Genomic DNA, 12,911 nt, shown 5'->3' on the forward strand with positions numbered 1-12,911 from the left:
ATACATATAACATACCATATGACGTTATTCATTCTTTTTTAGTGCTTAACTTCGAATTGAAGAAAGGAGAGAGAGAGAGAGAGAGAGAGAGAATCGTCACTTTGCACAGGGACAAAAACCACCGCAGTAGTTATAAAAGCTATCACCATTGCTTAGAGAGAGAGAGAGAGAAAAACTTCAAACATCAAGAAAAAGCCCAAAAACCAGTTCAATTCAACTATTTTTCTTTTTAAACTGTTTTCAGGTAGGTTATCTACTTTGTCAATACACAGTATCATCAATCATATATATATATATATATATAGCCAATGATCTCTCTTCTTCTCTCTCTTGATTGGTTTTTGTTTTTTTTTGTTTTTAATGTGTTTTTGTTTCTCTCTTAATTCTTTCTCTCTCTTCATTCGTCATGGTTCCCGCCACTCCTCCTTCCCATTTCGCTTTGTCAAATTCAAAACCCTAATTTCCTTCTATCCCCATTTTCTCTGTAGGTAAGCTGTCGAACCCTTTGAACCACGTTTGTTTATCTTTTTGAATGTATGTGAATCTATACATGTAGTGGGTTTTGAGCTGAGTTCGTGTTTTTTCGATTGTTTGATTGATTTGTCTGTCTTTTTTTGTGAATAATCGTGTAATGGGTTTCGATTTTTACGTTGTTAACGCTGGTCATTTGTAGAGATTCAAGAACTGAGAATTTAGGTTATAAATCATAGTGGTTGTTGAGTTGAGTCTGTGTTTGATTGATTGATTGATTGATTTCTCTGTCTTTCTTGTGAATAATCTTGTAATGGGTTTCGATTTTTCTGTTGCTGACATGGATCATTTACAGAAGATTGAAGAACTGACAGTTTAGGTTATGAATCACAGTGGGTGTTTGGAAAGTTAGTTTTTTTTTAGGTGTAGGATATTATTGGAGAATTTTTTTTTTTTTTTTTGGTTTGGGAAGATGGTTGAGTTTTTTTTAGTTGGATGTAATGTTTGTAAGAAAAAAAATGAAATGATTATGGAGTTTGATGTGATATTTTGTTTGAATTTATTTATTTCTTTTGTAACCACTTTGTCTTTTAGTGAAAAAAATAAAAAAAAATCCTTCCCAAACACTGCCATAGTGGTTGTTGAGTTGAGTTTGTGTTTGTGTTTGTGTTTGTTGGATTGATTGATTGATTTCTCTGTCTTTTGTGAATAATCGTGTAATGGGTTTCAATTTTTCTGTTGTTCAACAAGTCTGTGTTTTTTGGCAGGAGATTGAAGAACTAAGAGTTTAGGTAATAAATCATATATGTCCTTCAACCAGGCTAGGGCTGAAAGGAGTGAGTCACACTACAGGAGACCTGGTCGACCCGGAAACTCAGTTTACCAAAGGGTTTCATCAGGTGGTGTAGGAAAGGGCGGCGGTGGGACGGGCCTTCCACCTGCTTCTGCCAATTCCCAATCTTCAACGAATCGGAGGTAATTGCGTTGCAAACCTACATACATCTCGGAATTTCTTGATGGCTCTTGGAAAACTAGGGTTTGTCTGTTTTGGGTTTTTAATTTTATTTGTTTTTATCAGCTTGAAGAAGTCTAATGGACAATGGGCACAGTCAAGGGTTACTGTTACGAGTGCAAATTCAGAGTCCAGTGCTGTGCACAATGGTGCCCGTGCACAACCCTCATTACAGGGTATGATGACGTCTCTCACTCTCTCTCTCTCTCAGTTATCTTTCTTATAGAATTATGAGGATGTTGTGTTGCCTGAGCATAACAATTGAAAAATTTGGTACTTTTACTTATGGGTTTAATGATTTCTTCATTTTTCTGACCATGTGTCAGAACTGTAATAACATTGGTTGTTAATTGAATGCGAATGCTAAAGAGTTGGGTTTTTTTTTTTTTGGGTTCATGTTTTAAAACTTTGTTATGATCTCAATATGTACTTGTTTGGTTATTTGTTTTGAATCACGCCAACCATTTTTGCGTGTTGGTTGGGGAATTAAATCAAATACTACTTGTTGCTTTCTGGCAGGATGCAATTTGATGTATTTTATTAATTCATTTTAACTTATTGGAACATTGGGTGCTGGTTGAGATGAAAACTTAAGGTTATGTTCAGTAATGTTTCTAGTTTTCTTTCCTTCGAAAACAAAAAAGAATAAACATGTGTGTGTGTGTGTGTGTGTGAGAGAGAGAGAGAGAGAGAGAGAGAGAGAGAGAGAGAGGGCTTTACCTGAGGGGAAGACAACAGTTGTTGAGGGGAAACAGCACAGCAGCTCTCCGCATGGGTGTGAAAGAGAAAGGCAAGATAATGGATTCTCTGAGAGAGGGAGAAGCAGGGATCATGTATCAGACTGAAGTATTTCGTTTCAATTGGTTAGTGCTGTAGAGCTCACATGACACTAAGTGAAACATCAGTGGGACTTTGTCAGACTGAGTATCATTTTCTATTAGGGGTTTAACTATTTAGGTTCTCTAAAATTTCAGGCTTTCTTTTCTGTTCACAGGAGTTGAAAGCATATCACACTCCCATATTTTTAAATATATGGACCCAGTGCTATTTTATACTTGTTTTTAAAACTAGTGAAAACACCCTTTTTGTGTTTTCATTTTTTTGTCATATTTGTGCTAGCAGTTTTCACAAAAAGGAAATAGAAAACATTTATCACGTTTCTAAAAATCCTAAAATAGTTAAATGTGTGCCATGTTGTTTGTTGTAGAATAAGATGAACATTTGTTGTTGGTTGATTCTGGGATCTTAATTGGTTTGTTATTTATTTTTTTATTTTTTTTGGGAATCATAATGATATTTGTCATTGCTTGAATACAAGAGCTGCAACAATTTGTTTTCATTTTTAAGCTTTCAATAAAGTGTGTCAGATTTCCAATTATGTGTATACGTGCAAATATTGTATTTGAGATTCAAAATGAATTTAGTCAAATTTATGATTGGTATAAGCTTTATTTATTTATTTTTTTTTGTAGGGGCATCTAATGCTCTGTTTACAGATGCATCTGCCAAATCTACTGATATGCATAATCAGAGAAGTCATCAAACTGCTTCCAGTGCTCCAACTTCTGCATCTGCATCTGGAACTTCAGAATCAACTGCCCCCACAACCCCCGTAAGAGGTATCCTTGCTTGCTGTCATGAACTATCTGCACTGAATGTAGATGGGTGTCATATGATATTTATGTCATCTTCATATATTGGGTGCTTTTTCAGCAAATGCCTTTGTAGAATGTTAATGTTTATGGTGGACGGCTACATTTATTTTCCTGATTTCTTTTCTGCTCTTTTGTTCAATTTCGTTCTTACTTACATTCATACTTTGTCCACTTAATTTGACCCAGCTGACACATCTAAGGGAGTTTCTCTTCAATTTGGGAGCTTTTCACCAAATATAGTGAGTGCAATGCAGGTAAGTGTACCCTCTATATCTAGAACATATGTTATGAACATTTCGAGCTTTTCTGGCTTGTTAATTGTTCAAGGAAAAAAAACATTATTTTTTTAATTTTTGTAGATACCTGCTCGAACCAGTTCAGCTCCTCCAAACTTGCATGAACAGAAGTGTGATCAGGTTTTTATCAGCTCTGCAATGACCTCTAATGGTTGACATTTTCTAGTATGTTTATATGTCAGAACTTTGCCTGGGTTGTGCTTAGTGTTTAGCTTTTTCACAACCAGTCCTAAGCCCAGAGAAGTAGGAGGATTGTGTGTTTAAGTAGCCTGAAAGTCGGCACGTAAAATTCCTGGTCAGATCCCCTGTGAACCTAAATTCATGTCTGAACCTTGTCCATTATTTTCTACTCTGATGATAAAATTAGATATGTGGTCCCATTGGATGATAGTTTTCAAGAAGTGTTACTTTATCACTGAAGGCTGATGCATATCATGCTTGGTTGACCTGATGTGAGATAAATAAATTGTTTAGTCAGTCAGACTATTGTACTATTGAACAAAAATTACCATGACATGTTCATTTAATTCTGTGATTTTGGCTTTAAATTGAATTCGTTAGCATTTAGCTAACATACAAAAAAACATGTCATCAGAAATGATTGGATTATTACCCATTACTAGTTTGTCTAGTTACTTGCAAAATTCTTTTGAGTTTGTAATTATTGAAGTTTCAGTGTTTGTTTATGGATTTAAAAGTTAATTTGTTCCTTTTATATTTTCTCCACTCCCTCCTTAAGGTGGGTCCTTAAACAGGCAATGCAATTTTCGGATTTTAAACCTGAGAAGTACTGCCTTTGATATGTATATTCATATTGCATGAATGAAAAGTCATTCCGCATCTTGCAGGCACGCCATGATTCCTTTAGATCAGACCCACTGTTAGCAACTTCTATTTCTAATCGGCAACAACCGAGGGAAGATGTCGAGCAGTCCAAGAGTACAGTTCCTCATCCTCCATCTTCTGACAAAAGGGGTGTTCGTGCGCAAGCTTCGGCTTACAGTGGTGCTACCAGTGCAAAGAATTCATCTACTCCTCTTTCTGGGGCATCTATGGCTATTCCATTTCATCAGTCACGGGTTGTACAATTTGGTGTCCCCGCTCCACAAATCCAGGCTCAGGGAATGGCAACTACTTCACTACAGATGTCAATGCAGCAACAGGTGTTTGTTCCAAGTTTCCAAGCCCCTCCTTCGCAGCCACAGGGCATGATGCATCAAGGTCAGGGGTTGAACTTTCCCCCTCAAGTTGGTCACCAGATCAGCTCCCAGATGGGCGACTTGGTCATTGGGATGGGGTCCCACTTTGCACAGCAGCAGCCTAGAAAGCTTGGTGCTCCTCGCATATCCATAAAGATTATTGATCCTAAAACTCATGAAGAGTTGAGACTTGATAAAAGGGCTGATACAGATTTGGATGGTGGATTGTCTGGCCAAGGGTCACATCCTAACATGCCCCTCCAACCACAGCCTATTGTTTATGGTCCCTCGCATCAGGTCAACTACTTTTCTCATATTCATCCCAATTCTGTGTTCTTTCAAAATCCAGCTTCACTGTCTTTAACAAGCACCGCCCAGATGGCTCCTAATTCTCAGGCATCGGTGATTAATTATGTGGGTGGGCAGGGTTCACATGTTTTAGCTTTTAAAAACCCTTCCCTTCTTAATCATTCCTCTGCTTATAAGACTGGCCCACCAATGCATGGGATGGCTGTCTCATCGAACTTGGAACCTGGTCGCAGGGCTGAGACATTAATTTCTGCTGCATCTTCAGTCTCAGAACAGGTGGCAGTAAAACCTGCTGCTCGTTCCCTTGAAGACAGGGTTGTGCCAGCTTCAGTTTTAGTTAGCTCAAATGCTGATAACACGAGTGAGGTGATGACGTTATTTAGATCTCACATGGCAACACAGTCATTGCATTCTCAAGGGGACTCAAAGATTCATCTGGAAATCTCTGTTCAACAGTCTAAATCTATTTCAGTTCCATCATCTCCCGGGAGAACAGAAACTGTTAGAAGGGTAGATTCTATAGAGGATCAGTTGAAACCACCTCAGAAGAAAGATCAACACCACTTCCAAATGCAGCAACAGGTATCTATACTCTTAAGCATACTGACACTCCTGCATGTTTAATTCTGGTGTTTTCAATTGAATACTTTTCAATGCTACCTTGATACAGGCAGATATCTCAGATTCAGCTGATTGTTCGGCTATGAAGGCATACAAAGAAGTGGCTAAATGTACTGAAAATAAGCAGGCTCTTTCAGAGAAAGTTGAACCATCTGCTTCTGTTTTAGCGGACCCTTTGTCGGGATTAGAACATATAACTTCTGCCAGCAACAAAATTTCAGAGACTGTGGAATCTGAAGCAACTCGTGCTTCATCAGAAACTTTTCAAGATGTTGCTGTATCCACTGGGGAAGCCTTGCCTGGTGGTGTTGCATGTGTTTCTGTTGCTTCAGTAGAAGGGACTGATAGTGTTCAAGTTGTGGAGGGCTGCGTTTGCGAAACATCAAACAAGTCAAGCGGGGAAATTGTTTTTGATGAGCTTAATGGTGTTAGTAGTGCAAAACAGGATGATTGTACTTCATTGGACATTCAACTGAAAAATGAAAATACGGGATTAGCAGAACAGATGAAAACTGAAGAGTCTAAGCATCCTCAACTAGATAATAACTATAGTGATGATAGGGTCAATATTACTGCAGTTTTGCCTTCAAATACCAGTGATCACTGCAAGAACTTGGACATTACACAATCAGCCTTCTGCAACAAGCTTGGGCCCGTGGAAACTGAACAGAATATATTGGAAGGAGCGTTGGGGTGTGGTAGCATAGTAAATGAGAAAACAGACAATAACACAGGGAGGTCTACTGCTTTTGCAGACTGCTGTGATTCTGATGTTGGCGCTCACACTATTGTTTCATCTTCTAGTGAAGTTACACCTTCAACTTTGGAGGGCACAATAGGTAAGAGTGGGTTCATGGATGGCCGAGAAGCTTCCCTTTTGGAATCTGGGTTGGCACGTGATGATACTGCTCACATTCCAATTTCGTCAGCCTCAGATTCTATTTTGAAAGTTTCTGAGGAAGAAAATGGTGACTTGGTTCAGTTTCCATCAACAGGATGGAAGGATAATAAGCACACCGTGGAACTGAATAAGATGAAAAGTACCACTGCTAAGGTCAAGAAAACGAGAAAAGAAATCTGTCAGAAAGCAGATTTAGCTGGGACAACCTCTGATCTTTATATGGCATATAAAGGTCCAGAGGAGAAGCCACAGCCTTCTGTTTCTTCAGAAAGTGTTGACAGCAATCCTAGCATTAGTATGAGGGAGCCACACTCAGGTTCTAATGAAGAGGATATTGCATGCAAGGAACATGTGAAGAGTATAGCTGAACCAGATGACTGGGAAGATGCTGCTGATATGTCATTGGCAAAACTAGAAAATTCTGACAAGGTAGAAGAGACAAATGGTGGATTGACACATCATGAGGATGATGGAGCTGCTTGCAAGAAGTATTCTAGAGATTTTCTGCTGACACTTAAAGACCGATGCGTTGATCTTCCTGCTGGTTTTGACATTGCTTATGATATGGTGGAGGCTCTTATGGGTAGTAAACTCAGTATCTCAAAAAGTGCTGAACGTATTCCACCTCCAAGTTCTGGAAGAGTTAATGATAGACCCATTGTGGTGTCCAGGCCTGACTTCCGTGGGGCTGGAATGGTAAATGATGACAGGTGGCTGAAGTCACCCATTCCGTTTCCATTTAATCAGGACCATCATGTTGATATGGGTCAAGTGGGCAATATTGTAGGTTTTCGGCTTGGCCAAGGGGGATCCCATGGCATTATGAGGAACCTACGTGGGCAGATACCTGGTCATTATATTGTTGGGCTTCAGTCTGGTCCTTTGCTTCCCCTGGAATCTCATGGAGGTATTCAACGTAATGGCCCTAATGCTGACAGGTGGCAACGTGCTTCTGGTTTCCAGAAGGGTCTGATTCCTTCTCCTCAGTCTCCAATGCAGGTTATTCACAAAGCTGCAAATAAATATGAAGTGGGCAAAGTGACTGACGCTGAAGCGGCAAAACAGAGGCAATTGAAAGCTATCCTCAACAAACTAACCCCTCAAAACTTTGACAGGCTATTTGAGCAAGTGAAGGAGGTTAATATTGACAATGCAGTCACTCTTACTGGTGTCATTTCACAGATATTTGATAAAGCTCTTATGGAACCAACATTCTGTGAGATGTATGCAAATTTTTGTCATGATCTTGCTGGTGAACTGCCTGATTTTGTTGAGGACAACGAGAAAATCACCTTTAAGAGATTGCTTTTGAATAAATGCCAAGAGGAGTTTGAGAGAGGTGAAAGAGAACAAGCAGAAGCTGACAAAGTGGACGGGGATGGAAAGGTGAAGCAGTCTGCAGTAGAAAGAGAGGAGAAGAGGGTCCAGGCTCGAAGACGGATGTTAGGGAATATTAGACTGATTGGGGAACTGTACAAGAAGAGGATGTTAACGGAGAGAATAATGCACGAGTGCATACAAAAATTGCTGGGTCAGTATCCAAATCCAGAAGAGGAAGATATTGAAGCTTTGTGCAAGCTAATGAGCACAATAGGAGAGATGATAGATCATCCAAAAGCCAAGGAACATATGGATGTGTATTTTGAAACGATGACGAATTTATCAACTAACATGAAATTATCTTCTAGGGTGAGGTTCATGTTGAAGGATTCAATTGATCTGAGGAAGAATAAGTGGCAGCAGAGGAGGAAAGTTGATGGCCCTAAAAAAATTGAGGAAGTACATAGAGATGCCGCTCAAGAACGACAACAGGTTAATAGACTGGCTCGCAGTTCAAGCATTAGTTCTTCTTCAAGAAGGGGACAGCCTTCAGAGTTTGGTCCTCGGGCATCAATTATGTTTTCTCCTCCAACTACCCCGCAAGGTGCTTTCCGCGGAGGGCCACCACAACTTCGTGGATTTGGTACTCAGGGTATTCGATTTGAGGACAGACACCCTTACGAGAATAGGACTCTGTCGGTTCCCTTGTCACACAGGCCTGTTGATGATAATGTGATTACACTTGGTCCCCAAGGTGGTCTTGCCAGGGGAATGTCTATGAGAGGACCAGCCATACTTTCAGGTGCTCCCCTGGCAGATGTATCTACAGGTCCTGGAGAATCCAGAAGAATTCGTGCTGGGCCAAATGGGTACAGTTCTGCTACAGAGTGGATGCCCAATAACACGATGCAAGAACCAATGACAAGAAATGTCCAAGAGAGGTTCATGCGATCACCTGCTTATTACCATACAAATTCTCAGGAACACGGTGTTTATTATGGGGACAGAGACCTAAACAATGCAGATCGTTCTTTTGATAGATCAATGGCTGGTTCAGCTGCTACACATGTGAAATCTTCTGCTGCACCAGTTGTTTCTTCAGGAAAGGTATGGCCTGAAGAACGTCTTAGAGACATGTCCATGGCAGCAATTCGAGAATTTTATAGGTAATTCTTAACCTTGTCTGTGCTTCTATTTTCCTATCATATTATAGTTTGCTATAAAGTAATTATGCTTATACAAGCTTGGGTTTTTTTGGGCGGCATGTTTCTTATATATGGGTCAGTACTAATTTTGTTATGTGAACTTTGGAATTTTTGGGTAATGTTTCTTGCTGTGGATATGTGGATGATCTCTAAGATACCATCACAAGCCAACCCTTCTCCTACACCAACCAACACACCTTACCAGGGCCTGCCCAACCCTTAAGGAGCCGTAATGCGAAATTTAAATAGGAGGCCTTCTTTATGTTTAAATATTTATTATTTCAATATAATTCATTTTTGTCTTCAACAAAATTGTGTCCCTAATGTCTAACAAACAACTAGCCTAAACAAAATTTAGCAAATTGCAAAACAACAAATAAATTCAATTCAACACAATTAAAATCAAAATTCAACAATAATTAAACACAATGAACACAATTAAAAATATGGTTTCAAACTGATTAAAAAATAAATAGATAGTAACATGGGTCTTTTTTTGGTGTTAGTTTTGTCAGTAGAAATTTGTTTTAACTAGAGCCTTTCTTTGGGTCTTTTTCTTGTGAGTGATACTGTGGTGACCACATTGGGATAGCATATTTGTATATCATCTAATGTGGCACCTTATATGACCCTGACCCATCACATAATGTATTCATCAATAATATGTAACTATTTCTTTCTAAAGATTGCAAGACAATTGTAGAACATTGAAATACACATAATGTGTTCATTCTTTTATAAATGTTTCAAAACATATTTAGAGTGCGCAAGTTACATTTTGACGAATGCAAGACATTATTACTATAAGAGATTCATCATATAGATCGTGTTCGGAAGGTTCAGCGAAGTGTCCTCGAAATGTCTGATATTATGCATGTTTGTATTCATAGTAGAAAAGGGAATGTTCACAATCGGACACAAAATCTGAGGGCTTGGTTGGGAATTTATGTTGGTAGATTTTTTTTTCATAAGAGAAATGCCTCTATGACTTAATGATTCTCTCAATAAAATGATCTCCTATACAATACATGCTTGTGTAATTTTTATTTTCATTACTTAGGCTGTGGCTTTTTGTTGAATAAGTATACATTGCTAGCCCTTTTATCCTTGATGTGGCTTGTTTGGGGAGAGTGAAACATGAGAACCTTTCAAGGAGTTGAGGATCCTTTGCATAGGCATAAAAGTACTTTTTTTGGTCATTTTGTATAGTTTTCAGGGAGAGTCATGCCTAACTTAGATCATATTGTTGATTTTGTAGATTCTGTTCATTCTTAAGTTGCTATAGGTCTTTTGAGTGTGTAGGCCTTATTTTGTTTGCTTGTATAGGTTTTCATGGGTTGCATCCCCCTTGAAGCTTTTAAATATAATTTGCATTACTTATAAAAAAATTAAAATGGAAAATTATCGAGGACTGGAATAGTTGAAGGCATTGATGTCTGTTGTGACACTATCTTTCGTTTATGCAATATTCCCTTCGACCCCCCCCCCCCCCCCCCCCCCCCCCCTCCATTTTTATTCTTGGTTCTTTATTTGAAAGAAAAAGAATTTCATCTGATTCCTGTAAATGCCAATTTTTTGAATTCATGCTAAACTTCAATGATCTCCTATTTACAGTGTAAGAGATGAGAAAGAAGTTGCTTTATGTATTAGAGACTTGAACTCCCCAAGCTTCTATCCATCAATGATATCTATATGGGTCAATGACTCCTTAGAGAGGAAGGATAGAGACAGGGATCTTTTGGCCAGGCTTCTCGTTAATCTTACAAAGTCTCGGGATGGAATGCTAACTTCCGTTCAACTCACGGAGGGGTAAATAATCAGATCTATTTGTTGTTTGACAATTACTATTTTTGTTCGATTGGCATTCAACTGGTTCCAAACAACATTTTTTTCTGTTCATGTCATCACAATTTTTTTTGCAATAATGTTAGAAACATTGACTAGTGTACCAATAATGTTAGCCAAAAAGTCACTATAAATTGTCACATCACTCTCTCTACATTTTTGCACATCTTTTCGTAAAAAGTCAAAAAATTATTAAAATATCCTATTTACAAATGAGGCCTAAGCGGTTCCCACGTCAAGTGATGGATTCCACATGCATGTCGTCTTGTGTTGTTTGGGGCAAGGGTGGCTTCTTGGCTTATTTGGCTAAATAAGTCAAAAAAACGAATGGCTGATTGTCATCGGTAAAAAAAGTCAAAAAGCCATTCAACTTTTTCACTCACAAAATGCAAAAAGCCACTCAACTTTCTAAATGCATAAGCTTTTTTAAATTCTACAAAAAAGTCAAAAAAGCTCCTAAAAAGCCAGTCCCAAAGACTCTTTGATATGTTTGTTGGTACATCAGTTAGTGTTTCTAGCATTATTGAGTTTTTTATGTCGTTATTTAGTTTCAAGACTATTCTTACTGTTTGTCACTGACCCAAATTGCATTTTACCTGGCCAGGATTGAATTGGTTCTGGCTACTTTGGAGGATACAGTAACTGATGCACCAAAAGCAGCAGAATTTCTTGGCTGTATCATTGCTAGAACTATCATCGAAAAAGTCATTTCTTTGCGAGAGATTGGACGACTAATACAACAGGGAGGCGAGTACCCTGGTCGGCTTCTACAAATTGGGCTTGGTTATGAAGTTCTTCAAAGTGCATTTCACACGATACGGTCAGATAAAGGAGAATCAACCTTGAATGAGATCTGCACGAGTTCCAATCTTCGGTTGGAAGATTTTCGCCCCATAAATTGAATGCTTAAACTTGATCCGTAGAGGTAGAAATTCAAGTAGGAGGAAATATTTCTTTTCTTCATCAGGGTGGTAGTAGGTGTGGATAATTTTTTAGGTATGTTTTTAAGGTTATTCTTCTTAGTTATACAGGCATTGCTGAAGCTCGATGACCTTTTTACTGTGTGGTATTATTGTACATCCGGGTTCAAATTGGTTAGAAAGAAAAAAAGGGGTTATTTCTTTCCTGTTTGGCTTGCTTAACTAATAGTTGATGTGGTTTGATGAATACTGAAAGATTTGTATTATATTTCTTGTGGTGTTTTCATTTTTGCAGATAGTCTTACACTGAAAACTGGTATCAAAGTTTCTAATCTCTGAGTGGTGGTGTTAAATTTGATGGCAATCATTTATATGTTCACAGGGTTTGGAATTATTTGGTGTGTTTGATCTACAAAATATATAATCTGATGTGACTTTGGAATTAGCTGGCCGTGTTTGTTTGAGCAGATGTGACTTTGGATTTGGCTAATTATTCAACAAAATATATAATCTGATGTGTTATTAATGAATTTTATGGTAATAGTCTCGGAGGGTGGTGAGATACGAAATGGATGGTTAAATATTCATCTAAACAATTTGAACGATGTTTTGCGATCACAATTATGATTGATGATGAGGTTTTTAAAACCATTGAATTACATTTTATTGGTTCGGTTTAGTTTGATTCTAAATTTTTCATAATTTAATTTGTTTTCAAATTTCATGCGCCTATAAATAATGATTTCTCACTCCTATCAGTGCATGTCTCGCTTTATTGATTTTTTTTAATTTTTTTAATTTCTTTTTGACATTTCTTTTATAATTACCTATTTTAACTTTGAATTGAAGAAAGAAGAGAGAGAAAATAATGTCATTTTGCATAGAAGACAAATTTGAGGGTGTTTTAGGGATAACATAAAAAAATCATATATATATATATATATATTTTATAATAGTTTTTTCCATAAAAAATATACATTTCATAAAAAAAGAATTAAAATAAAAAATAAAAAACAAGCCAAAAAAATTAAAATATACATATATTTTTTTTTGACATTTTCGTATTTTAAAAAAATTATTGGATACATCTAGTTGAATAAAATTTAAAAGTCCAAAATAAATAATAAAAAAAAATCATCAAAAATTAAAAAGACAAA

General features: G+C 37.6%; 1 protein-coding gene across 4 annotated transcripts; it reads left to right on the forward strand.

Moving 5' to 3' along the window:
* LOC145788586 (eukaryotic translation initiation factor 4G-like) lies at positions 1 to 12,044 on the forward strand. 4 transcript variants are annotated; one of them, XM_028246494.2, is made up of 10 exons: positions 1 to 244; positions 1,239 to 1,446; positions 1,550 to 1,659; positions 2,956 to 3,102; positions 3,325 to 3,392; positions 3,498 to 3,554; positions 4,283 to 5,524; positions 5,613 to 8,950; positions 10,604 to 10,798; positions 11,439 to 12,044. In XM_028246494.2, exons 2-10 carry the CDS (start codon positions 1,277 to 1,279, stop codon positions 11,734 to 11,736), a joined length of 5,625 nt encoding a protein of 1,874 aa, XP_028102295.2. In that variant the 5' UTR covers positions 1 to 244; positions 1,239 to 1,276; the 3' UTR covers positions 11,737 to 12,044. The 4 variants fall into 4 exon arrangements, with proteins under 4 accessions (XP_028102295.2, XP_028102301.2, XP_028102311.2 ...); XM_028246500.2 differs by having other exon boundaries at positions 12 to 488; XM_028246510.2 differs by having other exon boundaries at positions 19 to 244; positions 2,980 to 3,102.
* The last annotated feature ends 867 nt before the right edge of the window (positions 12,045 to 12,911 follow it).

This window comes from Camellia sinensis, chromosome 11 (assembly GCF_055761805.1).
Source record: "Camellia sinensis isolate YWXY chromosome 11, ASM5576180v1, whole genome shotgun sequence".
NCBI lineage: Eukaryota > Viridiplantae > Streptophyta > Magnoliopsida > Ericales > Theaceae > Camellia > Camellia sinensis.

Bases quoted from the DNA above. Each gene is read 5' to 3' on its own strand.
- LOC145788586 (XM_028246494.2), top strand. From the start codon at position 1,277: ATGTCCTTCAACCAGGCTAGGGCTGAAAGGAGTGAGTCACACTACAGG. The intron at 1,447-1,549 runs GTAATTGCGTTG...TGTTTTTATCAG, and splicing joins CAATCTTCAACGAATCGGAG to CTTGAAGAAGTCTAATGGAC. The intron at 3,103-3,324 runs GTATCCTTGCTT...AATTTGACCCAG, and splicing joins CCCCACAACCCCCGTAAGAG to CTGACACATCTAAGGGAGTT.